The sequence below is a fragment of the Schizophyllum commune genome, assembly GCF_000143185.2.
Source record: "Schizophyllum commune H4-8 unplaced genomic scaffold SCHCOscaffold_3, whole genome shotgun sequence".
In the NCBI taxonomy this organism is placed as follows: Eukaryota; Fungi; Basidiomycota; class Agaricomycetes; order Agaricales; family Schizophyllaceae; genus Schizophyllum; species Schizophyllum commune.
Genome location: NW_026089540.1, coordinates 1,694,752 through 1,721,133, shown reverse-complemented (window position 1 = coordinate 1,721,133; position 26,382 = coordinate 1,694,752). Strand labels below are relative to the sequence as shown.

The 26,382-nt window shown below is 57.2% G+C and overlaps 3 protein-coding genes across 3 annotated transcripts; 1 reads left to right on the top strand and 2 right to left on the bottom strand.

Moving 5' to 3' along the window:
• Nucleotides 1–916: 916 nt before the first annotated feature.
• Nucleotides 917–4,645, top strand: SCHCODRAFT_02597566 (DUF300-domain-containing protein; the record flags this gene model as incomplete). Its single annotated transcript, XM_003034357.1, has 17 exons — nt 917–1,039; nt 1,093–1,133; nt 1,193–1,225; nt 1,288–1,385; nt 1,438–1,445; nt 1,615–1,637; nt 1,693–1,840; nt 1,945–2,093; nt 2,267–2,393; nt 2,454–2,477; nt 2,537–2,593; nt 2,644–2,719; nt 2,860–3,030; nt 3,118–3,194; nt 3,681–3,897; nt 3,950–4,116; nt 4,175–4,645. The coding sequence occupies 17 exons, from the start codon at nt 917–919 to the stop codon at nt 4,643–4,645; spliced, it is 2,010 nt and encodes a 669-aa protein (XP_003034403.1).
• A 439-nt stretch (nt 4,646–5,084) lies between these two features.
• SCHCODRAFT_02615073 (uncharacterized protein) lies at nt 5,085–15,438 on the bottom strand. Its single transcript, XM_003033775.3, has 9 exons — nt 15,152–15,438; nt 15,029–15,088; nt 14,660–14,974; nt 11,472–14,608; nt 11,345–11,419; nt 10,114–11,287; nt 8,488–10,064; nt 6,635–8,432; nt 5,085–6,581 (listed from the first exon to the last, which is right to left on the bottom strand). Exons 3-9 carry the CDS (start codon nt 14,964–14,966, stop codon nt 5,305–5,307), a joined length of 9,345 nt encoding a protein of 3,114 aa, XP_003033821.2. The 5' UTR covers nt 14,967–14,974; nt 15,029–15,088; nt 15,152–15,438; the 3' UTR covers nt 5,085–5,304.
• A 652-nt stretch (nt 15,439–16,090) lies between these two features.
• SCHCODRAFT_02569139 (uncharacterized protein) lies at nt 16,091–26,167 on the bottom strand. Its single transcript, XM_003033774.3, has 8 exons — nt 25,737–26,167; nt 22,545–25,678; nt 22,417–22,491; nt 21,188–22,361; nt 19,573–21,134; nt 17,727–19,521; nt 16,370–17,673; nt 16,091–16,316 (listed from the first exon to the last, which is right to left on the bottom strand). The coding sequence occupies exons 1-7, from the start codon at nt 26,044–26,046 to the stop codon at nt 16,385–16,387; spliced, it is 9,339 nt and encodes a 3,112-aa protein (XP_003033820.1). The 5' UTR covers nt 26,047–26,167; the 3' UTR covers nt 16,091–16,316; nt 16,370–16,384.
• Between the last annotated feature and the right edge of the window lie 215 nt (nt 26,168–26,382).

Here is a 26,382-nt window from a genome sequence, read left to right as displayed (position 1 = left end):
TCAGGATGACTGTCGGGGCTCACCCGCGGTTCTGTGTACCGATCTTCAAGGGCTATGCCCATCGATAGCGACAAAAGGAGGAAAGGCAGCGAGGTGACGATGCCCTCACGAAGGAATGGTCAGCAGACTTTTTGTTGGAGAATATCCGAGTAGCGACACAGCATTCCCGATTGTGAGTAGAGATTTGGTCGACGAGGAAGATCGTTTGCGAGGCGAGGAGCCATAAAACACATTCATTCGAGAAGGGCATGGGTGACTTGCGGCAAACCAGTGCAGGCGTAGGGTCCGAGGGTCAGTAGAAGTCCTCATGGCTTGCGGAAATAGGCCGGTGAAGATCAGTGTTCAATGGCGGGTATGCTGATAGACATTGGGTACGAGAAGGCTTGTGTAGAATCGCTGGATCGCAGGCGCCGAGCTCGCAAGAAGGCTGGACCAAAACGCTGCAGACGCACGGCGCAGCAGGCTTAGAATAGACCAGAGCGGGCCCACGTCATTTCTCGACGAGGAAAATTCGCGCTCAGCGTCCTGGGGGAGGGCGAAAGACGTTGAGCGCGAAGGAGAAACAGCACTGCCAGCGGGTCGGCGCCGTCCCAGAACGATGGCGACGGCCAAGAGCAAGCCTCGAACTCCAGAAGCGCGCTGCCGAGGGCCACCGGACCGGCAAGTCCCTAAAGCGGTGCAGCACGTGCTCGTTAGCCCCGAGGAAGCGTACCGCCCTTGTCTCTGCTGAAAGCCGTCATACTTAGCGAAAAGCGCCTGCGCCATCGCAGCGTCTCACACCCTCCTTCCGACCCCGCCGCCACACAGACCTACGCCCCCGCCCTCCTTCCCCTGTCCGCGAGCAGCCCGCCAGGAACAAGACCGGGAATACAAGAACCAGTCAACGAACCACAACACTTGAGCCCCGCCCCCCACGATGCCGACTTGCGCTGCCGATAACACGGCCGCTGTCGACCAGTCTGACTTCTGGAGCTCGGACGGGATTGACTGGGACGCCCACCGTATTGGGTGGGCGATCTCGGGCGGCTGCGCCGCGCTGGTGCGTCCTCTGCAACTTTGCTCGCGCCGAGGGCTCACACTGGACCCGCGCAGACTGTCATCATCTCCACGATAACCGTCATAAAGCATTGCAGGTGCGTCTGCGTCGACTCTCCCTTCACAAGGCTCGTGCTAACGCGATCGCCGTCCGCAGATCATACACCGTCCCAAACGAGCAGCGACAGATGTGCGTGGTCTCGGACCCTCGCTCGCTGCGGCTGCGCGCTGACCGAACACCCGCCCTACCAGTTTGCGCATCCTGTACATGCCCCCCGTCTACGCGATCATCTCGTTCTGCTCGTACCGCTACTTCCGAAGTTACACCTACTATTCCCTGGTCGAAGTCGGTGCGTTGCGCCTCTAACTCGCTCTTGCCGGTTCACTTACCCTCTTGTGCAGCATACGAGGTGAGCCTCAACTCGAATTCAAGTACTCTTCACCCCCTCCCAATGAATTATCTTGCACCACTGGGCGGCGACGGCCGCTCCTCCCCTCTCAACCATCGTCACGTCCTTTGCACATGCACACGTTACCCTAGCCCTGAATGCTGTTTACCGTTCCTGACCTCGACCCCAGGCAGTCACCCTCAGCGCTTTCTTGTGCGTCTACCTCGTTCCCCATTGCATCAGCATACTCACTCAATCATCCATCCAGGCTCCTCATCATTGAATACGTCGCGGCAACGGCAACAGGACACGACGCCCAGAATGCCATCGCGCGCAAGGACAAGAGCAAGCTACCCCTCCCGTTCTGCTGCTGGCGGTACCGGCCGACGAAGGCGTACTTTATGTACACTGTCAAGGTGCGTTGGAGTGTAATTGCGCAGCGTCGTGGTGTCCCTGCAACGCGTTGTTCCAAGCTGCGGGTTGGCGAGAGTGGACGTTGGACTGACAACGCGTTTTCTAGTGGTCCGTCCTGCAGTATGTCATCATCCGCCCGCTCGTCTCCATAGCGGGCATCGTGTGCGAGAAGTACAAGGTCCTCTGCGAGTCGGAGGGCTTCGACTTCCGCTACGCGAATGTATATTTGGAGATTGTGGATTTTATCAGTATTAGGTGCGTTCAGGCTTGCCATCATCGTCTATACAACCCCAATGCCATCCGCGACGGTTGTCTGCCCCAATACTTCGCAAGGCTCGTTTGCGCCAGTAGTGCGCGAGGCTCGTCCGCGCCAATGATTTACCCATGTGCGCCGGTGATACACCCATGCTTACCGACGCCCACCCCAGCATAGCCCTCTACGGCCTTCTCGTGTTCTATGGCTTGACGAAGGACGAGCTGAAGGCTAGGCGGCCGCTCGCCAAGTTCTTGACGATCAAGTTGATCGTCATGTTCACTTGGTATCAGAGCTTTGTGGTGAGTTTGATTTCTCGGTATTCTTGAACTGCTTAACCAGAAAACTCGTACAGTTCGAAGCCTTGGAAGGAAGGGTTATACATGGTGCGTTGCATTCGTTGACTATGGAAATGCGCTGCTCATCGTACACCCTAGCTACGCAGTACTGGACCGAGACGAATATTGCGAATGGCTTGAACGCGCTGGCAATTTGCATTGAGGTGCGTTAAGGATGTGCTGGCACGCAGTTGCACTTGCTGAACGGTTATAGATGGTGTTCTTCTCGCTCGCGATGTGGTGGGCGTACAACCCCTCCGAGTACAAGAAGCAGCGATCAAGACCGACAAGTATCGGAAGGCCTTTGTTGGACTCGTAAGTCAAGTCCTACCCCCATGCATTTCGATGCTAACGCGGCTCTGTCCAGGATAAACTACAGCAAGTCCCTTCCCTGCGTACTAATGGCTTCCCATACTGACCTCTACTCCAGGCGACTTCGCGCGAGAAATCGCCAGCTCGATCAAGTTCTACGTCGACTACTACCGCGGCGTGCCCTCCGCGCACGGCCATGGCCACCGTAACGCAGACCTCGGGAAGGGCGAAGCTGCGCCCAAGGCAACCTTTGAGAGCGCGTTCGGCCTCGGGAACAGCCGCCCAGCCGGTGAGTCCCCCGCCGTCCGCAGCGCGTACAGAACGAGCTACGACGAGGACATCCGATTAGCCCCATACACCTACAACGGCTCCTCAGCCGATGTGCGGGGCTTCGAGACCGCGTACGGGCCGGACGGCAGGCAGAACGTCCGGCGATACGACGATGACCCGCGCGTGCGGTAGGAGGCGTTGGCGCGCGCGCTCGCGTAGGACACGACGACAACGACGACCACTACTACCACTAGACGCTATCGTACCGTACCGCCTATCTATTTGGGACTATCTGTCATGCTGCATTATTCGTGTCCAAGTAGTTGTGTTGTTCTTTCTCGGTTTATATTTTTGTTTCTTATGCCTCCTGCTGCTTCCTCGCTTATGCTGGTGCTGGCCTCTGGTCTCTGTATTTCATAACCGTCGCTGCAGACGAGACGACGCCGTGTACACAATAAACTATGTCGATCCCGAGTTCTTTGTTTGTCCGCCCTCGGCCCTTTGTTTGTCACGAGCGTTCGCGCCAAATACGGAAATTGCGCGCGGCGGCGTGATCGCGACTTGTTTCCGCTCATGCTGCCTCTGTGTCGCCGACCGCCGCCGTGCCCGGCGTTCCGCGCGTTCTCGACGTCCCCCGCGGCGTGTGCACGGGCGAAAACGAGCAAGAAGGACGAGCCGAGGCGGGGGAAGCCCGAGCGCGGGAAGCCGCAGCCCAAGAGACCCGCCCCGGTGAAGAGCGTGCTCAATGAGCGGGTGCCGACGAGGGACGACCATGGCCTGTATGGGTTCTTCAGGCGGAGCGTGGAGGAGGATGCGCAGGGCGATGACCGGTTCTTGATGTTCGACCCGGTGGACAACCCGCCACAGTTGGCGAAGTACATTGGAGGTGCGTGGGTTGGGATGTATTTGTGGGGGAGGAGGCTTATGAGGTCGGGCAGGTCGGAGCTGGTCCGCGGCGGAGCTGCGCTTGAAGAGCTTCTCGGACTTGCATACGTTGTGGTATGTGTGCCTCAGGGAGCGCAATGTCCTCGAGACGCAACGTAACCTCGCACGGCGCATGGAGATCCCGGGCGCCAATGCCCTCACAGAGAAGCAGGCTCAAAAGGTGCGTGCGCTACCCCACTTCCCTCTTTCCCACTCCTAACCATACCTCCCCTCTACAGACCGTCCAAACAATGGCTCGCATCAAGGCCGTCATGAACGAGCGGCGACTCGCGTACGAGGGTGCGCTCGAGATGGTCGAGAAGGCGCGCGCCAAGGCCGCCGAGGCGCAGGAGAAGAAGCAGGACGAGGAGCTGCTCGCACACCGGCTCGCGGAGTACGAGGCCGAGCGCGCGCGCGTGCAGGAGCACAACAGCGCCGTCGCGCGGAAGCGCCTCGAGCTTGCGACTGCGGAGGCGAAGCAAAGGCAGGCTGCGCGAGAGGCCGCCGAGCAGGAGCGCCGCGAGATGCGCGCCGCGGCGGAGGCGTCGGGCGTGCAGTATGTGGAGGAGGATGTCGTGGCGCAGGCGAGTGGGGAACAACAGGCATCAGCCCAAGAGGCCGAGGCGAAGCCTGAGGAAGCCCAGGACGTTGCGATGCGCGCATTATTTGGCGACAAGGCGCCTGGGGACCGGCCGCCATCAGGTCCTTAGACTCGACCACTCACTACATCTACATGCCGCATATAATGCACCATTGACTTACCCAACTCTTACGCTTGCGAGCCGCGACTCTCAATATCATGCAGATTGTCAAGGTAGCGTGATTCCTTCATATGCTTGCAAACAAATACCCAGTTCGCCCTCTGCACGGTATCACAACTACTTGCCCGTGATCAACTCTCGACAGCGGTCAATTGTGTCCCTACTACGCATCGTCCGTTCGACAACTGTCCAGCGTGGTGAGCAAGTATGGTTTGAGGAGAGAACGATACCTGATGCACTATCTCTCCCCCAAGGCCGCCTGGAGTAGTCGACTGCAAACCATACGTACCCTCAAGGCTCAGGTGCGCGCAGCGTTTTTGGTTGGTGAGCAGCTTCCACTGCGCTATGCCCGTACGAGCAGCTCCATCGCGGAAGAAAACAGTCATGAGGAATATGTTCGCATTCTATATATCAAGTGGAAACTCCCAGTTCATAACGTCCGTATCAAGTCCAATTCACACTGCAAGTATCACATACTGTTCATCCGCCTAAGCATCGCTATCCAATCCCAAAGATCTCGCTTGTACATGCCCAAGGAGCTGTTCCACTATAGTCAATGAATTTGAAAGCCACCTCGACGAGCTTGAACTCACCACCCTTCCGTCCATCTAGAACTCGTCACTACCAATCTCATTGCCATACAACATCTGCCCGATGTGCGTGAGGAGGAAGCCCTGTCCCTTGCGACGCAAGTCCAAGAGCGCTCGAAGCACCGCGCTCGGGCTCTTCTCGAAGAGACAAGCCACGATACCCAGCGCGTCACGATCGTCCTGCTGCGACACGAACCCATCCACGCCGACCTTGCCCTTCAGTGCGTCCGGGATCTCGCCAAGGTGAAGCCCGAGCAGCTGGCACACCTGCTGGAAAGCATCCTTATCCCTCAGGAAGAGGTTTCCGGCAAAGAGATTGAGTTCGTGGATGGTTATGCTCGCCGGAGGGAGGAAGGAGGCAGCCGCCGCCGACGGCGTGATGAGGAACTTCAGGTCGTCGAATGCGCGCATGTTGCGCGAGACGCGCGGCGAATACACGTGCAATCGGACGGTGGGGGATCTACGGATGCCGGTGATGATCTTGTCGGCCTCGAAGGGACTGATGAGCAGAAGCACGTCGGGGAATGCGTTTGTGGTCACGATCCACTGCACGGGACGTATGAAGCCATCCTTCTCGTGCTGCGCTCGGGGTGCAATTTCAATCGTCTCCTTGAAGTCGACGGTCGCGAGAATGTTCCGCCCTCGGAAGAAGGCCGTCGACGCAGCCCCGACCTCGCTCTGGACGGAGGTGAAATCAAGACAATCGTACAGAGTGTAGAACGATGCAAGACTCGTCGAGCCGGTCTGAACGAGGGTCTTAAGGGCTGAAGATACAGCGTGCGGCTTTGCCTTTGCGGGCGGTGCCCCTTCGACCTCCCGCTCCGATTCTTTCTCGTGCGCCAGTTCGCGCTCTTGCTCCTCTAGCAGACGGCTGCTGCGCGATACGGCAAACCCGAACCTCTCACATCGCTGGAAGATCTCGCGCTGGCGCTCGGATCGTCCCGCGTCGTCAGATTCCTCCGTGGTATCGCGAGGGCCATAGAGGTCCTTCAATGGGTGCGCCTCGCGTTCTAGTAGCACGCTGATCAACTCATCCTCGTTCAGCCTTCCGTCATTGAACGCCTCCCATGCCGTCTGGCGAACGTCGAAGTTCAAGCCTTGGTTGACCCACAACGCGCCATTCTCCGTAGTCTGCCGGATCGTCTCGTGCATCGTCCATTCCAAAACGTCGGAGGAGTCGAGTTCCTTGCTGCTATCTTTGATGCAATCCCGGATGCGACTTGCGATCTCGCTGGACGCTAGGAAGAGGACTGAGTGACCGCCAGCGCAGCCGAGCTTGCGCATTCGCATGCAGCCTGAATGAAGCGTCAGCTGTACTTCTCCTCGGCGTATACCATGATGAACGCACCCTGCATCAACTTGTCCTTTGGCTGCTTGGGCCCCAATGTCACCAAAGCGCGCGTGCGGTCTGGGAGCTTCAGGTCCGTGCCTCGCGTATGGGCCTCGTCAAGATAGACCAGCGTCTTGCCCAGCTGATCACGATAGAACGATCGCTTCAGCTGTTCGACGCGCCCATCTCGCGTTAACACACACAGCTCATCGTTGGGGCCGAAGTAGACGACAGCCTCAACACCCTCCCTCGTATTCCGCTCGAGCCATCGCCTAGCCATCTCCTCGTTATTAAACTCCAAGACCTGAGCGCCTACGTCGAGGATGACCGAGACGTATGGCTCGCAACGGACGACTTCTTCGATGATCCCGATGGCATCGCAGTCTTTGCAGATCACCGTACGGTTCTCCGGTCGGAGGACGTAGTCGAGGACCAGAGCATTGGTGTGCAGCTGCGACTGCATATCCTCCTGGACGATGGAGGTCGGAAGAAGGTACTTGTTGTCGTTAGTGCCGCTGAATCCTGTCGTCGGCTGGCCCTTCTTGCGAGCGATGTCCCATGGGTTTGTTGTGAGCTTGTGGTCGAACTGACGGGCCTCCTTTGGAAAGACGCATTCGGCGAGGTAGAAATCGACGACCGACTTGACGCGGCGGAGAGCTGGGTAGACGACATTGATGCGTTGGTTGGCATCCTTGAGGTTGATGCCTCTGAGCGTCTGAAGATTGGGTGGTAAATCAAGGCCCCTGGTCCAATCGTCGTAGCGCAGAGCGGGGTTGTCCGTCCTGAGCAGATGGTCGAAGGCGATGTCGAGCTCGCTATCGCTGAGACCGCCATAATAATACGACAAGGAAGTAAGCACCAATATGACATCCGGATGCCCGAATTCAGCCCGAAGGGCGGGCGAGTCCTTCGCGCGATATGGAACAGCCAGCCTTGAGCGCTTGAGGTCGAGTCCATAGTCCACACGCCACCGCTTCTCTTTGAAGGCAAGCTTCAAGATGCCGTGGGCGAAGAGACCGCGCAAGAGTAAGAGGTGACGATACGATTCACCGCTGTAGGCCTCCAGGTCCTTGGCGACCTCGCTGCTGGCGTCCATTGCGGAGATGAACTGCAGGACGGCGTCGACTTTGCTGATGGGGTAGCTGCGGAACGGCAGGAGAGGTATCGCATTTCGATGGACGATGTCGGCACAGCACAACTCGAAAAGATGGTCGCAAGCCGCATCAGTGAGTATGCGCACGCGTCCGAACTGTTGGATGGCACTGCAGCCTGGCTCGATTTCGACACCGTCTGGATGAGCCAGCATGACAGCTGTGACATTGGAGTTCACTAAGCTCAGGACTTTCTGAAGGACGAGCCAGCGCTCGGGGTGACCCTCAAGTGGCCCTGGGTTACCGACGGTGTATATGAGCTGATATCTGTGGCTGAGGATTTCATCGCTCTCGTCGAGGAGGTACCGTGAGTGCTCGGACACCCAGTCCTGCAGTTCCAGAAGCGATCTGGTGTCGGCACTCATACCATCGGAGCAAAGCATGCTACTCCCCATGAGCTGGAAGGAGAGCAGATGTTCCGGTTGGCAGAGCAAGATGCCACCGTTACTAGCACACTCTTTGAATAGGCCGCCGATAGCCTGAATGGTGGCTCCGTCGATTTCGGTGTCGCGACTGAAAGGCAGGTAATAGAGACGACGATTGGCCAATCCTGAGATGCGCTGGCTGAGAATCTGGAACATCTGGGAGCACAGCGACTTGAGGACGATGACGCAAGCGAGATTATTTCCATCCGCACAAACCGTCGACGTGATGGGTATGATGACCTGTGTTCAGATTGAGCAAACTAGCAATTGGCGCAGAGTGGAGATGGTAACTTACCGAAGACTTGCCTTCGCCCATATTGAGCTGCATAACTCGGTTGTGGGGGCTCATCATGCGCTGCGCTATCTCGGCTTGCACCGCGCGTATGGTCATGTTGCTGTCGAGCTGTATGAGAAGCCAGTCCGGATGCGCGAATGCGTCAAATCCGTCGCCGACGTTTGTAGACAACTCCTTGTCAAAGTTGGCCCCATCTTGCGTGTCAAGTCGCTGCTCTCTTTGAAGCCGAACGAGAGATAATGCGAGCAGCGTCAGACCGCGCATCCAGGGTGAGTTCAACATCTTGCCTCGACGGGGAAGGCTAAGGTTCGACAGACAGTTGCGGACGCACGCGTTGGGCCAGACCCCGCACGAGAACAATGCCTGCTCGAAGCTGGATCTCGGGCCCAAGGCATCGCCGATAGATTCTGGAAAGAGAGCGGGTGCTGTACTTTCCTGGACGACGATGCGAGGTTTGCTGTCCGATGGTGTCTCGCCGTCCATAGCATGCGTACAATCACGCAAATCCTGCTTATACTGCGCGGCAAAGCCGCTTTCGGCTGGGAGTCTGTCGACGAGTTCATGTACCGGGGAACGAGCGAGTTTGTCATGCTGCGAGGTCGCAACCCATCGTCCAACCCGAATAGGCATCATTCCCTTAGGAGGCACCGTTCTAGTGGACATGACGGTCCAGAGGTCGGGGATATCATGTTGCGGCTGTGGCGTCTCGTATGATTGAGGCGAAGGCAGAGGCTGAACACCGAGGGTCTGTTGGATTGGAATTGCATCGAAGATGTGTTGAAGGCCAAGTGCATGCTTGTGCAGCTGAAGGTTTTGGTGCATGGAGCGGAACAGCGTGTCGATAGCTTTCTGCAGCTGCGAGATATTCAACAATGGGTACTCCGAAGTCGCGTTATAGGGCCAGTGAGGTTCCGCACACGGCCACTGCCCACGCAGATGCTCGACCATGCCTTGAAGCTGTCTGTCCGAGTGGTCCTGGTACGCTCGCCAGCACCGTCCTTCGTAGGCCCAAGCAACCTCCCCGGCAAGCCGTGACGAGTGATATTCGCTAGATTGGTCGAATGGTACCAATGATTGGCGTACGGTGTCAAGCAAGGTCTGCATTTCTGCTTGACCGAGCTCCCAACCATCCTTCAGGGTGAATGCGTTGCGGGGAAGGTCCGCATCCGCTGCCGTGAAAGCATTCCAGTTCCGCGCCGCGTGCACAGCAGTACACATGAGCGAGGCGATGAGAGCGTCGTCTAGCGCACTCTCGTAAGTCACCAAGGCGAAGATGAACATCAGCGAATACTGCGTCGTCTGAGCAGACATGGAGAGGCAGTGTCGGTATAAGGAGAACCAGAGCGCGGGCTGAGAATAATCGGAGAGAAGACATGGCCGAGATAGCGAAAGGGGTTCCGCGACAGATGTGAACTCGCTCCATTTCTCAAAGTGGCTCCAAAGCTGGGGGATGGCGGCGATACTCGACTCCCACGTGCGCATCCGTGACGACACGTCTTGTACTGCTGGGAGGTGACTCTCTGATTCCGAGGCTCGACTGGGCCAAGAGAAGGCGTGGAGGTCCCTACAAAGAGAGCCTTCGCAATGTTTATCAGTGTGTGCAGATTATGACTCAATTATGCTCACCGAAGGCGCGCATTTTCCAGGAATCTTCGGTGTAAGGAGAAAGTCGCGCAGTTCGATGAAAGGCTCGTATGCGAAGACTGTCTTCGCCGTCAAATTTGACAAGAGAATGAGTCCCATCTGTTGACTGCTTGTCGAATACAGATTTGCGTGCTGCGAAGGCTACGATGCTGGCCACAAGAGGCGCGAAGAGCTCGCTCTGCGACAAGGGCGAAATGTCGAAACCCCAACATATTGTTTCCATCGCTTGCAGATGCTCCGGGTAGTATCGTCGCACAGGCGTCAACGACAAGATCTGCGATAGCGCCAGGACGTCTGCGGTGGATAGGTCGGTAAAGGCATATGACGACGCTGTTTCGAGCATCCTTAACGCCCGGTCAGTCCCCCGTTCACCAGTCAGTGGATCCGGCAGATGCGAAGAAGATAGCGCATGCATGTACGCCAGGATAAGCGAACTATCCAGATTCCCATCGGTCTTGACCTGTCCGACGATTGTATCCACGTCCAAAACGTGTAGATCGATGTGCTTGACGGGGTCTGTCGGCGGAGAAGTGCTGATATGGGGATGGCGAGACTCCGCGTGGACTAGTATTTTGCCGGATGGGATAAGGATTCGCTTCTCGAGTCGAGGGTCGCGCGGCTTCAGCACCAGCTTCTCAACACCGTACAGCGTCCCAATGGCCTGCGAAGTGGAGACGACATAATTGGGAAACTCTTTTGATGCGAGGTCGCCACAGTCATCAAATGAAAACATCAACCTATACCGCGGGAGGTGTGCAGTCACGCTCGAGAACCTGGCTGTTGCCGAAGTTGAGGCCTCGACAACGACATTGACGCTTGTCTTTTCCAGTGCAAGAAATGCGTGGCTGAGTCGAAGGGCGACCTTGCTGCGAGGACATAGGATCTGTCGCTGTTGTGCACACAAGAGCAGTTCGGGAGACGTGGCGACGCGATGGAGGGTCCACGTCGGCTGTGCTAGAGGCTTCCAGCCCAGCCTCTTGTCCACTGGAACGAAGTCAAGGCTGACTTTGTCGGTGCGGTACAGAGCTATACTGCTGAAGAGCACTTGATTCGGTATGTCGCCCTTGAGTTTGCTTCGCGGCACGAATTCGACCACGCGGCCGTCCTGATCTTGGGCTCTGATGATGAGGTCGGGCCCGATCGTGCAGAAATGAACCTGTGAATAGTTCAGAAGATCTTACGGGTTAATCATAACGGTCATGGAGGGACTGACCTGGTGTCCGTCGATTTGATACTGACACTGGTACGTCATCCCCGCCATCGACGAAGGGAGTATCGGCATCTGATACTGCGTAGAAGGTGAGTCGCATATCCTCCATTGGTCAGCAGGCGCTGCGTACCTGACTCGGAAAGACTTCTTGGTACAGTGGGTGGCCCAGGATATCCGAGGGAAGTGCTTGGAACGATGCGCCGTCGACGAAGATCGCACCGCCCAAAACGTCGAAATGCACTGTTCTTGGCTGGCTCGCTGATGTACGACAAGTCACCCAATGAGACTCGGGGATACGAGTCCATGCGGCGCCTGCGTCCCTCGCAAAAGCAGGCCATGTGTGCCGTATAGCGTCGTCTATGCCATCGTTTCCGCTGGTGATAGCGTCCAGAAGCGGGCTTGAAAAACAGACGGACAGATCCACGTCTTGTTGGGCGAGGATGCGGAGCGAGATGGGAAGCTTCGACAACTGAAGCGGCAGGTTCTGGTGGAGGACAAGACAGCATTCGAGATAATCAGATAGTGCGCGGGCGGTGTGAAATGGGTCATCAAGCGCTCGATAGGTGTCTCGTGCTGCCAGGCCAGCTTGTATGAGGCGATGTCGAAGGTCATCCAGAGTCTCGATGTCGCTGTCTGGCGGCGTGCTGCGTATCACCGCCATGATCTCGCGCATCCATCTCATACAGACAGGTCGTAGGTCGTCGCGCAGAAAGGTCAAGACCTGCGAGCGCACAGCCGAGCCGGAGGGTGACATCAACTCGCAAAGTCGATGCGCAACTAAGGACAGCGTGGATGCCGCCCAACCCTCTTCCCAATTGTCTTGAACGACCGCTAGGCGACAACGGAGGATGTTCAGAAGTTGCAGAGCGAACGAGTCGTCGGTAAGCGTCGCATGGGTCTTGCGAGCTAAAGACCGGTCTGACGACGCGCTCTCAACCTGCAACGCCGCCTGCCGCATCAATATATGCACGGCATGTTCTCCGAGCTTCAGCGTAGCGACTTCGAGTTGCAGGGCGAGGTTATGCCATTGCAAGCGTTCTCCGGACCGCAGATTACCGAAAGCTTCCCACTCGTGAAGGGACAAGCTGGGCAAGCATTTGGACTGCGTCGCGATGACCTGATTTGGCGTGTGTGTTGTACTGGATAAGGTCCAGCGTAGCGATGTGTAGGGACCGGGTGAGAATGGCAGGGTGCAATGGTCGCGCAGGTCCATCGGCGGCAAGACTGGAGGTAGGTACTCCTGGCTGCTTTGGTCGTAGAGATACCACCGAGGACCGTGATTCTTCAAGATGTCGCTCTCGGTGCAGGGAATAGGGCGCGTGCTGTAGTGAGCTTTCAGAAAGGACTTGTTGTCAGATGCAAGAGTGACTTGAGGATCGCATTTGACGACGTCGACCCCGAAGATAGACGATTGTAGACCTGTGTACCCCGCGAGCGTATGATTCGCCGCACGCCCCGGAGCATCCAAGTCCCCCGCTGTCTCCTTGATCAGTCGCAGCGTCATCGAACGCCACAGCGCAAACCAAGGCGGAACAGACATCTCGAAAACGAACGCATTGGCAAGATGTGGATCTCTAGGGAGTGGTTCCTCGAATACCGTTATCTTCAGGTTATCGGCCTGCTCCTCCAGCGAGCACTTTGTGCACCAACCAGCATGAACCTCCCAGCTCCCGCCCCACCGATTGGTCTCCTCGTAGTATGCATGCGACAGTAATCGCGCCTGAGACTTGAGATCCGAGCATCTCCGCTCGAGTTCCTCGTGCTCGCTTCTTTTGGCCTGTTTGGCCCTCTCGCCAGCTTCCTCGAGACGACGACGAAGGCGACATAGCTCGGGGTCTGCCGCGGTGTAGCGAGCGCCGAAAGCTGACCCACAGGAGGCATTTGGATCGAGCGTGTAGACAGAGCCAGAAGAGGCGTTATCGGACCTCCCGCGAATGTACTGCTCGATCGCGGTAAGCCGCTCCATGGAGCGCTTCCTGCGGAGCAGCAGTGCCGCCAAAGGCTCGACGGTGAGCTCGGGCTCGTACTGCGCTAGCAGCGGGATCTCGTCGACCGCTGTCTTGTCCATGAGGACCCACAAGTCAAGCACGTTGAGGAGTGCAAGGGAGAAGAGCTCGGGATCGGAGGCGTCTCCTGACTTCATGAAACGACCAAGCACGTCCAGGCCGCACTGCATGAGGTCTCTGATTACTGGAAGCCGCGCTTCATGATTCGTCGCATCCATCCACGCCAGCGGCCGATCCGACTCCAGCCATTCGGACACGTCGTGGGGAGCCTCCAGCACGTCGCACAGATCGTCGCCGGGCGAGAAGACCCGAGGCGGCGAGCATCCGTTGCGCCGCGATGACTTCTTTAACCCAGCCTCGAAGTGTGCGGCGTCGAAGGTCGTCACGGTCTGTCTCAACCGCTCGTCGCGGGCGATGACCTCGTCGAGGTATGCGCGACTGTGTTCGACGGAGAGGATCTTCGCCTCCGCTATCTCCTCCGGCGTCGGAGGGGACAGATCGATCGGCTGTGCCTCCTCTTCTTGTACCTCCTTCCAATGCGCCTGCAGCAGTCGCGCAGTCGCCTCGTTCTCGCGGAGAACAACGTCGATAGGAAAGCGATCTGCGGAGACAGCGGCTCGAAGCTTGTAGATGCGCTGAGCGATCTTCGAGGCCATGACGTGCAGAACATCATCGGCTATCGAGCCACCCGCCGCCGCTTCCGACGTCAAGCGACTGAGCATGAAGACCATGAAGGCCTTATACCCGTACTGCGCTGGAATGCCGGCAAGAGTGGACTGGAGAGCGACTTTGAGAACGAGCAGGATAGGAGATCGACGCCATGGCAGTTCTGCATTTTTCCACAGCACATGGTCTCCCAGACGCTTGACAATGTAGTCGGTATGCGGAAGCGTGTCGCAGGGTTTGTCGGCAGAGAAGCTGCGTATAACGGAGGTGACGAAGTCGGTGATATACCACGGGTTCGTCGAATCGCGGTATTCGGCCTGGGTGTTCCCGGCCTTTTCTGTCTTTGGAAGGGCGTCCGGAAACTCGAGCGTATGCATTTCGGCCAGGTATCCGCAGAGGACGGCTATGAGCTCGGGGTCCGCGGGAAATGGAAGGCGAGGGGAGGACGGGAACTGCGCTACGACTTTTCCCTTGGTCCCTGTGACTGTGGTGGCGGGGAGTGACGCGAAAAAAGTTTCAAGCGTCAGCTCCTGGCCGTTGACCTTGCGCAGTATGACGCCGGCATTTTGCGCGCCGATGTGCAAGGTCAGGACGTCTGGAATAAATGGTCAGAATTAGCCACGGGTGTTGAGATCAACCTACGTACCTCCGGCGGCCATTTCGTTGACCGTCTTAGCAAGTAGCTTAGGGTCCATGGGAGCGCCTTCGCCCAAGCAAACCCGGCTAAAGTTGTTGAGGAGGCGCACGACACAGTCCCAGTATTGCAGGATGCTGGGCTCAACATTTCCTAGTGCAGCAAGCTGTCGCCTGAACTCTCTGCCGCTGCAGGCGACATGAGCGATGAGGTCGCGGTCTTTATAGTGAGAACCATCGTAATGCTGGGGCAGCTTTGGAGGTGTGAAGAAATGATCGATTTTATAACGCAACAGCTCCTCGGGGTCCGGGGCATCCATGGTCGTCGCTGCAACAATGTTAATGCGTTGGTTCATTGGCTCGAATGTCCAGGCGGACTGACCTCGTTATACGCAAACCTTGGTGTTCAGCAGGATGGTGGTTCGTGGAAAGAAAGCGTCCACTGTAGGCACGTTGCACAATCGATGGTCGAACAGCCGCTTCTTTGAAAAATTCAGGCGCTTACCTTGCATTATCTATTCGAATCTACTAGGCGCGCGCCTATCGCTGTACTGATCCGCCTAAGTTGACGTAGCACCTTACGGATCGGAGACAACCGAGCCTAGAATCCTTCTGAATACTGGTATCCCCTGGCCATGACGCTATGTGGGCGCCCTCGCTCATGCCAAAGGTATGGCACGGCTACACCGCTATCCTGCATTGAAACAAGTTATATGGGCTGAAAGAAGTAATTTCGGAGCCATATTTGCTGCGGATATCGCGGGCTTTCAATGCGACGACCGCGTCTTCAGGTGTGGGGCGATGGAGGTTCGAGAAGAGACATCGAAAGCGGTATTTGTTGTTTGCGCGCGATTATCCGATAAACACAGGTCAATAGTAGCCCACAGCCTTTTATGGCCGCAAATACCTGATACCGGCTACTTCTTCTTTGTTCTTTTTCAGTGGAGCATAATAACAACCGACGTGTAGGGTGGGGGCGCGAAAGGCCTTCTGCAAGGCCCTCGGGACCTACTTTGTGATTTGTGAATCGCACTGGTCGGGCTTGTATGGCGGCGTGGAGGGGTCGCCTCTGGCGATACCGCAATTCGCAACGTGGCTAGACAAACCCGCTCAGTAGCGCGTTGATCTTCCTGAGTCCCCACGCGCCCCAAAGACGCGTGACAGGGAGGCAGGAGTCTCCTGTTGAGGAGAAAGAGTTGTCGTCAACCCGGAGACTGGGAGGCGCTACTCGGACGGCCTGACGAGGCTTCGCGACGAGTGCGAGATAAAAGTGAGAGAGAGGATGTGCTGTCCTTCCATTTGCAGCATCAATATTTCGAAGCGTATGCCGTATAATCTGATCCAATCTAGAGGTACATGGCGGTAATCAAAGAAAATGTTATAGGAACAATTCGGGCGAATAGACCTACCTGAGGAGGTCGACCCTGGGCATCCCACAAGTTCTCTGCCTGATGATTCTATCTGATGGTCATAGCGGCTGGAAACTTTAGCATTGGTTTACACTGCGCCCTGAGCTCCCATTTCTTTCATAACAGCACTCGCTCGAAACCATACAATGACCAGATGCATGTCTACTTTGTTATGTACCGAAATGCTGTGTCCGCTCGCCTGTTCAGCCTCCCACACACGAGCTCCCGCGAAAGGCGCAAGCCGGTCGACGGTTATCGAGACTGGGAAGAAATCAGTACCGCGTGATGACACGCAGAGTACTAGCAGCACTCACTATCACCCCTATAGCTCAAAAGTCATCGCTCCCGACTGCCATGCCGTGGAGGATCTGTCCGACGTGGGTGAGCATGAAGCCCAGCCCCTTGCGCCGTAGGTCCACAAGCGTCTTGAGAACTGCACTCGGGCTTTTCTGGAAAAGGCACTCCTCGATTCCCAGCTTCGCCCGCACACTTTGTTTCGGCACGAACCCATCAACGGCGATCTGCCCCTTCAGCTGCTGGGGGATCTCGTCGAGGTACAGGCCAAGAAGGGCGCAAACCTCGTTGTACGAGCGCGCGTCCTGGAGGAACAGGCTCCCGGAAAAGAGGTCGAGCTCGCGCATAACAGCGCTCGCGGGCGTCTCGTAAGTAGCCGCTGTCGACGAAGGCGTCGCGAGGAATGTCAACTCGCTAAACACATGCAAGTTGCGCGAGAGCTGGGGTGCGTATAGGTGCAGGCGAACGTGCTTAGACTGGCGGACGACATCGATGATCGCGTTGGCTTCCGACGGGCTTATGAGCAGGAGCGCGCCGGGCGACCGTTGCGTCGACACGATCCACTGCACGGAACGCAAGAAGGCGTCCTTCTGGTTCGACGCCCCGCGCGATAGTTCCACTGTCTCCATGAAGTCCCGCGTTGCGACGATCTCCGTACTCTGGAAAAAGTCTTTGGACACTCCTGAGAGTGCCTCGTGGACGGACGTGTACTCCAAGCAGTCCAGTAAGGTGTGGTAGCCGGACAGATCGAACGTCGATTTGCCGATCATGGATCTGAGTTTTGAGTCGATCTTGTGCGGCTTCGCCTCTGCAAATGGCGCCCGTTGAACCTCACGCTCCGTTTCCTTCTCATGGGCGAGCTCTCGTTCCTGCTCCTCCAGTAGGCGCCCGCTATGCTGCAGAGAGAAGCCTAGCTCTGCGCAGCGCCGACGAATTTTAGGACGCAGCGAGCCGGGGGCATCGTCCGTCGAATCCTCGTCAACGTCCATGCTGTCGTTGTCGGGACCGTATAGCTCCTCGAGCGAGTACGCTTCACGCTGACGTAGCACCGAGATAAGTTCGTCCTCGTCGATGGCGCCACAGGTGAACTTCTCCCAAGCTTCGCGACGTGCGTCAAAGTCGAGACCCTGTGCGGCCCAAAGAGTGCCGTTTTCGACCGTCTGTCGAATCGTCTCGCATATCGTCCAGACGAGCACGTCGGTAGAATCTAAGCGCTCCTTGTCCTGACGCAGATCCTTTCGAATGCAGCGCTGGATCTCGCTCGAGGCAAGAAACTGGACGGAGTGGCCGCCGGGCCGACCAAGCTTCCGCATGCGCATGCAACCTGACGAAAGAGTGAGCAAGAGGTCAAGGGCAGATCAAAGCATCGACGCGCACCTTGCATGAGTTTATCCTTGGTCAACTTCGGTCCTAGCGTCACCAGCGCGCGTGCGCCGTCTGGCAGCTTCAAGTCGGTACCCCTCGTATGCGCTTCATCGAGGTACACCAAGGTCTTCCCCAGCTGCTCTCGGTAAAAGGAGCGACGAAGCGGTTCGACACGTCCATTCCTCGTCCGCACGTAAAGCTCGTCGTCAGAACCAAAGAAAACCGCGGCCTCGATATCTGCTCTAGCTTCGCTCGCCAGCCACTGCCCAGCCATTTCCTCGTTGTTGAGCTCAAGGACCTGGGCACCCACATCCAAGATGACAGAGACGACGGGCTCGCTGTTGACGGCTTCCGCAATGATCCCGGCAGCATCGTAATCCTTGCAGATAACCGTCTGGTTCTCGGATCGACGAATGTAGTTGAGGACCAGAGCATCCGTATGCTGCTGAGGCGGTAGATCTTCCTGTACGATGGAGGTCGGCAATGTGTACCTGTTGTCCCTTGTTCCACTAAAGCCCGTCGTCGGACGAGACTTCTCGCGCGCAAGATCCCACGGATTTGTGGTGAGCTTGTGCGGATACTGACGGGCCTCTTTGGGAAAGACGCACTCGGAGAGGTAAAAGTCGATGACCGGTTTGGTGCGTCGTAAGGCCGCGTAGACTGTGGATCGCTGCCTGGTGTCCTTGCGGTTGACTCCGCTGAGTGACCGCAGGCCAAGCGCTAGAGCCGAGCCCTTTACCCATCCCTCGTAGCGCAAGGCAGGACTGTCCGTCTTTTCGAGCTGGTCGAAGGTCGTATCGAGCTCCTCGTCCGTAAGACCGCTGGAGTAATAGGACAACGAAGTGAGCACAATGGTGACATCGGGATGTCCAAACTCTGCTCTCGGCGCGGGAGAGTCCTTAGCCCGGTAGGGAATGGCCAAACGAGAGCGGCTCAGATCCACGCCATAGTTCACGCGCCATCGCTTCTTCTGAAAGACCAGCCGCAGGATACCGTGCGCAAACAGGCCTCGTAAAAGTAGAAGATGTGTGTATGCATCGCCGCTGCAGTTCTTCGTGATCTGGGCCTCTTCGGGTCGTATGTCGAGCGTAGTGACGAATTGACGGACAGCAGCGATGTGGCTAGGAAGATAGCTGCGGAAAGAGAGAGGGGATATCGCGTTGTTATCGATGATGTCGGTGACACACAAGTCCGAGAGGTGATTCCAGGCGGCGTCCGAGAGAACACGAGTTCGTCGGACATTCGCTATAGCATTGCTGCCATGTTCGATGTCTATGCCATCCGGAAGGGCGCGTAGCGTGTCTTCGGCGCGGACACTGATCAAGCCCAGGACCTGCTGTATGATGCGCCAACGCTCGGGATGGCCGTCCAATGGCCCTGCGTTGCCGATGGTGTAAATGAGCTGGTACTTGTGGCTCAGGATCTCGTCACTCTCGTCGAGGATGTAACGAGAGTGTTTGGTGACCCAGCGCTGGATGTCCGAGAGGGTGTGTACATCGGTGTCCTCATTGCCCGAGCACAGCATGCTGCTCGCCATCAGCTGGAGGGAGAGAAGATGCTCCGGCTGGCAAAGCAGGACCCCGCCAGACTGAGCGCAATCCTCGAAGAGACAGCGGATGCTCTGGAGTGTGCGTGTATTGATAGCCGTGTCGCGACTGAAAGGCAGATGGAAGACACGGCGATTGGCAAGACCGCTTACGCGCTGACTGAGCAGGTGGAACATCTGGGCGTACAGCGGCTTGAGAACAAAGACACAGACAAGGTCTTCCCCATTCGCACATGTCACCGACGTTATAGGAACGATGACCTGCGCGCAAATAAATTAGCTGTGATACGTTGAGTTGGAAAAGGCACGCACAGAGGACTTGCCCTCCCCCATATTCAGCTGTGTGACCCTGTTGTGCGAGCTCATCATATGGAACGCGAGGTCCGCTTGCACTGGACGAAGAGCGAAGTCGCCATCAATTTGAATGAGCAGCCAGTCTGTATCAACTTTGAAAGGGTCATAACCTTCGCCAACACTCGTGGCTAGCTCCTTCGCGAATTCGGCATCCTCCAAAGCGTCCAGGCGTCGCTCCCTCTGTATGCGAAGAAGGGAAAGCGCGAACAGAGTAAGGGGTTGCTTCCATCCCGAGGCGCGTGTTTCGCGTCGATGAGGATAACTCAGCAAGGAGAGAAGGTTGAGCGTGTTCGTATTTGGCCAGTTACCATTGTTGAACAACGCCCATTCGAAAGGAGACTGCGGATTCAAAGCACGCTCGATGTCTCCGTGTCGAAGCGCTGGTACCGAGATTGTCTGTGGCACAGAAGCGCGCGACGGCTCGCCGGACGTGAGTGTGTTTGGCAACGCTTCCACGCATGCAGCTAGTTCGCGTTGATACCGCAGACCCAGCGCAGTCTCCGTGGGCACCCTATCGACGAGGAGTTTCAACGGTGACAGATCGCCCTCCGCACCGTCACACCCTACATCGGCTTTTGACGCAGGCGCGACACGAATAGGCATTTCGCTCGTTATTGGCCGTTGTCTTGAGACCATAAGCGACCGCATGCTGGGTAGCTCGTACGACGCCTGCGGTAGAGAGCGCAATCGTGGTACCGAAGGTGGTTGACAGTAAGTGAGTGAACGAGCCGCGGCAGCGGAATCGATGATACGCTGTATCTCGGTGACCTGTTGTCGAAGCTGGCGATTACGATGCATCGAACGAAATAACTTGTCCGTTGCCTTCCTAAAACCAGGCATGTCGATGAGAGTATATCGGGCCGCCGAAGATGATGGCCAGCGCGGGTGCGAACAGGGCCATTGTTGACTCAGGTAAGTGGTGAGTTCCTCAACTTGCTCGTTCCAATGCTCCCAATATTCTTGGCTACAGCGTGACCGGTGGTCTTCAGGCGTCTCGTTCGCTTTGCGCGGTAGTCGATGTTCGCATGAGTGATCGAAGGATACTCTATACTGTTCAATCATAGCCTCGAGCTTCTGGCTCGTCAGTTTCCACCCGTCAGCCAGCTCGTAATCCATTTCGCTGCCTCGAAGGGGCGGGAGGTTGGACGAGCCAGCCATGACAGCGACGTTCAGGATGGTCTCGACGAGGCCATGATCGAAAAGGCCGTCGTTCAGAAGAAAGGCCAGAATGAACATCAGGAAGTACTTGTGGGCGGAAGTATCGGTGGTGCACAGCGATTTTTGGTACAACGTGAACCATATCTTGGGCTGAGAAGAGCTGGACAACTGGCATGGCCGAGAAAGGACGCAATCGTCCGCAACTGAAGAGAATGCGTTCCATTTGATGAGGCGATCCCAAAGTTCCACGCTATGTTTCGCTGTCGGTTCCCAGGCGCGCACTTGACCGGCAACCTCTAACACGGACAGAGGGAAGGCCGTCGGGTCAGGGGGATCCGGCCAAGAGAAGGCTGAGTCGGCATCTGATTGCTTGATCAGCGCATTGCCGTCAAATCGTAGAAGTGACTCGTCTTACCTTGCCGTCCTTGCGCCCACTTTCGATTTGCTGTATGCGGACAGAGTCGTGCGTTGCGATAATACGCACGCGATGGAAGGGTGTCCACATTTTGGCGTTTGGGTAGAGGGGTGGCGTTTCGACGGGCGTCCGATGATTCCAAATCAGCTTTGCGTCTCGCGTAGTCTCCTATATCCGCCACGAGCGGCGCGAAAAGCTCGCTCTGACTCAAAGGTGACAGCGACGGATGCCATTCCGTAGTCTCCATGACCTTCAGATGCTTCGGATAGAACTGTCTTCCGGGACTGAGCGACGCCAACTGGGACAACAATGTTGTGTCCGCTGGTGACAGCTGCGTGAACGCAAATGCTGACGCCGACTCTAGCATGCTGAGAGCCCGGTCTACTCCCCGCTCGCCGATAAATGGGTCTCGTCGATGTGATGATGACACCGCATGCAAGTACGCAAGGGTCAGCACGCTATCGAGGTTGCCAGTCGGTTTGACCTTGCCGGTCAGCTCGTCCAGATCGAAGACGTGCATGTCGACATGGCCAGACGTGTTCGTGGCCGGATTGAGAGTGATATGCGGATGAGGGACCTTTGGCTTGACCGTGATTGGACCTGCTGGAACCAGGATGCGCTGCTGGGGTGGTCCGCGCCAACGCTGAAGTACAACCTTCTCAACACCATAGAGCGTGCCGATGTCGCGTGAGGCTGCCACCGCGTAGTCAGGAAATTCCTTCGACACAAGGCCTCGCTTGGGGTCGAAGAAAAACTCGAGGCCGTACCGCGGTAGATTGACGCTCACCGCCTTGGAGGACGGCGAATAGGTCACTAGCAGATCACATCTCGACGTCTCCAAAGCTTGAAATGCGCGTGAGAGACGGCTGACGAGTACACTCCGAGGGCGCATTAGGCGTCGACCGTCTTCGAGTGAGACTAGCATGGGCGCGGCGCCGCGCCTGATGCTGTCAAGAGTCCAGGCTGCGCTGCTTGAAGGATCCCAATGGAGCTCGACAGCTCGCGGTACGAAGTCCAGCTGGCCAGTGTCGAGGCGGTGAATGACGATGGACTCTGCAAGCAACGAGTTCGGCACGTCGTTCTTCAGCTTGTGTGTCGGAAGGAACTCGGCCACTTCGTGGTTTTCGTCCCGCATCCGGATGATGAGATCCTTGTTGTCAAGACGGAAATGAATCTAGGTAGGGTCAGAAACTTGGCCTTTCATCATACGCGCATCAAACGCAACCGACCTCATATCCATTGACCAAGGACTGACATTGGTATGTCATCCCCGACATTGTGGAGGGTACAACTCGCATCTGAACCTAGATGACACGCTTGAGTACGGAACGCTATGCCCGGCAGAAAGTCTGCTCACCTGTTTGGGAAAGACTTCCTTGTACAAGCGATGCTGCAAGATCTCGTGGGGTAACGCCTGGAATGAGGCTCCATCCACGAATATTGCGCCCTTAACGAGATCGACGTGAAGGGTTCTTGCTTGCATGCCCTGCCTCGTCGACGTGCGGCAGGCCACCCAGCAACTTTGCCGGGCCCATCGCCAGTTCCGACGAGATCTTTGGAACCCCTCCCACACCTTGCCGACGGCGAGGTCCAGCCCGCCACTGTCCTTCTCGAGCGCGGCCATAAGCGGATCCAGCAGTAGTAGGGAAAGCTTCGCATCTTGCCTCGCGAGGGCGCACAGCGGCTCGGGTAGCGTCGACAAAAGATGGGGGAGATGTTGGCGGAGGATGAAGCCGCACTCCAGATAGTCGGCCACGGCACCGGCGTTGTGGAAGGCGCCTCTGCGAAAGTGGTATGTATCCCGCGCGGCGAGGCAAACTTGGATGAGGCAGTCGCGAAGGGTGTTGTCGGAATCGAGAGGATTGGAGGAAGAGGTACCCTCCATCGCCTGCAGACGCGCTTGAATCTGGCGCATCCACTTCATGCAGAGAGGTCGCAGCTCGTCCCGCAGGAACTTCCTGGCATCCGTGCGGACGGCGGCGGCGGTCGACAGCTCGTACACTCTATGGCCGACCAGCGACAAAGTCGACGCGACCCATCCCTCTTCCCAGTTATTCGCGCAGTGCGCGCAGCGGCGACGAAGGACTTCCAACGCTTGTGACCCAAACTGCTCGTCGGTGAGCGTGGCGTGCGCGTCTCGCGAGATGTATGATTTGCGCGTCGCACGCTCCGCCTGCAACGCCGCCTGGCGCATGAGGATGTGCACCGCCGAATCCGCGAGCTTCAACACGCCGATCTCGAGCTGCAGGATGATATTGTGCCACTGCAAACGCACTCCAGCGCGAAGGTGCCCAAACGCTTCCCATTCGTGTAGCGATAGCTGCGCGGGGCACTCCGACTGCCTGGCGATAACGAGGTTCGATTTATGCGACGTGCCTTCGACGGTCCATTGCAGTGTGTCATACGGACTTGGGAGCGCCACTGGACCGCAATGTTTGTGTAGGTCGATCGCCGGAAGGGGCTGCTGGAGATAGTCACCGGCCGTGGTGTCGTAAAGCCACCATCGCGGGGCATGGTTTTTGATCGCGTCCTCCTCGTCACAGGGCATGCGAGTATTCCTGTAGTGCCCTAGCAGGAAGGACTCGGAGTCCGAGGCGAGAGTGATGCGAGAGCCGAGAGGCGCAGTGAGATCGCCAAACATCGAACTTTGGATGTCTACATAATCCCGGAGAGTATGCCTGCGGAAACGTTCAGGCGAGCTCGTCTTAGCAAACATGTTGACCAGCTTATACGTTGTGGACCGCCACGACGAAAATAAAGGCGGGAGGTTGAGCTCGAAAAGCAGTACGTTCGCGAAGGCCCGGTCCCCAGGAAGGGGCTCTTCAAATACGGGAAGGGAGAGATCCTGGGCATCGGCTTCCATTCGACATTTCTGACAATAGTTGGAATGGCGGGATACCCCAGAATGTGATTGGTAATATGAGCAGTGTCGAGCGGCCGCCCTGGATATGAGGTCGGCGCGGCGGTCCTCGAGTGCTTTGAGTTCGCGCCGTTTGCTCGTCTTTCCTCTCTCGGCCCTTGCATCGATGTTGAGCCGGATGCGGCAGATCTCTGGGTCGGCCTCCGCGTAGCGAGCACCGAAGGCATCCGCGCAGCTCGCCGAGGGATCAAGGGCGTATACAGACCCGTATTTCGCCGTGTCGTATCTCTGCGTAAGGTATTGCTCGATAGTCAAGAGGCGCTGCATTGAGGCCTTCGTGCGAAGCAGCAACGAGGAGAGGGGCTTGACGGTGAGCTCTGGCGTGTACTCCAATAGAAGGGGGATCGCCTCGACCGCAGTCTTATCCAGTATGACCCAAAGGTTCATCACATTGAGGAATGCGGTGGAGAAGAGCTCGGGGTCCGCCTCCGCCCCCGCGCTCATAAAGCGCTTGAGGACCGCCATACTGCAGCCCATGAGCTTGTCGAGCGCATCCCAACGCTCGTGCGCTTGCGAATTCGACATCCAGTCCGAAGCCTCGCTTGACTCGAACCATGTGGTGACGTCTTGGATGCCCACCAGCACGTCGTGGAGCTCAGCGGTGGGTTCGAAGGCCTCAGGGAGGGCGCCCGCCTCGCGATGGCGAAGCTTGGGCATCGCCTGTTCGAATGCCGCGGCATCGAATACGTCGCTCGTTTGGCGTAAGCGCTCATCGCGAGCGATAACTGCATCGAGGTAGGAGCGGCTGTTCTGCAGCGTGAAGACGCTACCGTCGCGGATCTCCTCTTTCGAGGGGGCCGAAAGGTCGATTGGCTTGCCTTCCGCGAGCTGCGTTTGCTTCCATCGCTGCTCTAGCTCGCCGGCCACCCGCTCGCTAGTACTGATCACGCCGACAATGGGGAATCGGTCTGCAACGACCGAGTTCCTCAGTTTGTAGGTCCGCAGAGCAATCTTCGTGTTGATGATGTACAGCATATCATCGGGCACCTCCGCCTCCGGTCGCGCTGCCTCGTTCAATAGCCGACCAAGCATGTACGCCATGAAGGCCTTGTACCCATATTGCGCAGGGATCCCGACGAGAGTCGTCTGTAGGGCGACTTTGAGGACGAGGAGGATGGGAGACCGCCTCCACGGCAGCTCTGCGTTCTTCCAGAGGACGTGGTCGTTCAGCCGCTTGACAACATAGGTCGTATAGGGAAGGCTTTCGTCGGGGTGGTCGGCTGAGAAGGCGCGCACGACGTTGACGAGGAAGTGGGTGATGTACCACGGGTTCGTCGATTCGCGGGTTTCGTTTTGTTTGCTGCCGGCCTTCCACGACCCGGGCAGGGCCTGCGAAAGTTGGTGTGTGTGCATTTCCGCCAGGTAGCCGCATAGGACCTTGACAAGAGCCGGATCGGCGGGGAATGGGAGTCGCGGGGTGGAGGGGAACTGGGAGACGACTTTGCCGACAGTCCCTGTCACCGTGCCAGCGGGCAGCGATGCGAAGAATGACTCATAGGTCAGCGTGAGCGCGTCAATCTTGCGAAGTATGACCCCGGCATTCTGAGCGCCAATGTGTAGCGGGAGAGCGTCTACACGATGGGTTAGGATGAGTACAATATCATACGGCGAGAAGCGTCTGCGACGCACCTCCTTCCTTCATCGCATTGACGACAGAGGCCAGTAGTTCGGCGTCCATTGCTGCTCCCTCCCCCCGCGTTACGTTCTCCATGCCCGTCAGCATCCGTACTACAAGTTCCCAGCGGTCCAGGACATCCTCTTCTAGGAGCTCGCGACTGGCCAGCTCGTTCATCTCCTCTAGGAATGACCGCCCGCTGGTGAGAACGTGGGCAAGGAGTGCGCACTCGTTCTCAGGCGACGCATCGCACTCCTGAGGAAGCTTTGGTGGTAGGACAAGGTGGTTAATCTTGTATGTGAGCAACTCCGCTTCGTCGGCCATATCTTCTCTTGCGGGTATATTGGTTGGATTCGTGAGGAATAAAGCGTGCACACATCCAGCAGCAGAAGAGTAAGGGGAAGGCCAATGAGATGTTGGTACTCGCCAAGGACGAGCTTACGGGCGCCTATGCCATGATGATGGCTGTGCATACAAGCATTTCCAAATTCGCTCGAGCGCTGATGCGGACCTACAGGCACCCACACATGGATAGGTCTCTTACGACGCTCTTGAGAGGCTCTCATTTAGGACTACACTACGGTAGCAGTCTCGTATATAGTATACTCCTTCCAACGATTGATGTAGGCCCACTTGGTCGCTCGCGGCTCATAAAATGAA

Bases quoted from the DNA above. Each gene is read 5' to 3' on its own strand.
- SCHCODRAFT_02615073 (XM_003033775.3), bottom strand. From the start codon at position 14,966: ATGGATGCCCCGGACCCCGAGGAGCTGTTGCGTTATAAAATCGATCAT. The intron at 11,288-11,344 runs GTCAGTCCCTCC...AACTATTCACAG, and splicing joins ATCAAATCGACGGACACCAG to GTTCATTTCTGCACGATCGG. The intron at 10,065-10,113 runs GTGAGCATAATT...AACATTGCGAAG, and splicing joins CTGGAAAATGCGCGCCTTCG to GCTCTCTTTGTAGGGACCTC.
- SCHCODRAFT_02569139 (XM_003033774.3), bottom strand. From the start codon at position 26,046: ATGGCCGACGAAGCGGAGTTGCTCACATACAAGATTAACCACCTTGTC. The intron at 21,135-21,187 runs GTAAGACGAGTC...TCAAGCAATCAG, and splicing joins GTGGGCGCAAGGACGGCAAG to ATGCCGACTCAGCCTTCTCT. The intron at 19,522-19,572 runs GTGCGTGCCTTT...ATTTGCGCGCAG, and splicing joins TGGGGGAGGGCAAGTCCTCT to GTCATCGTTCCTATAACGTC.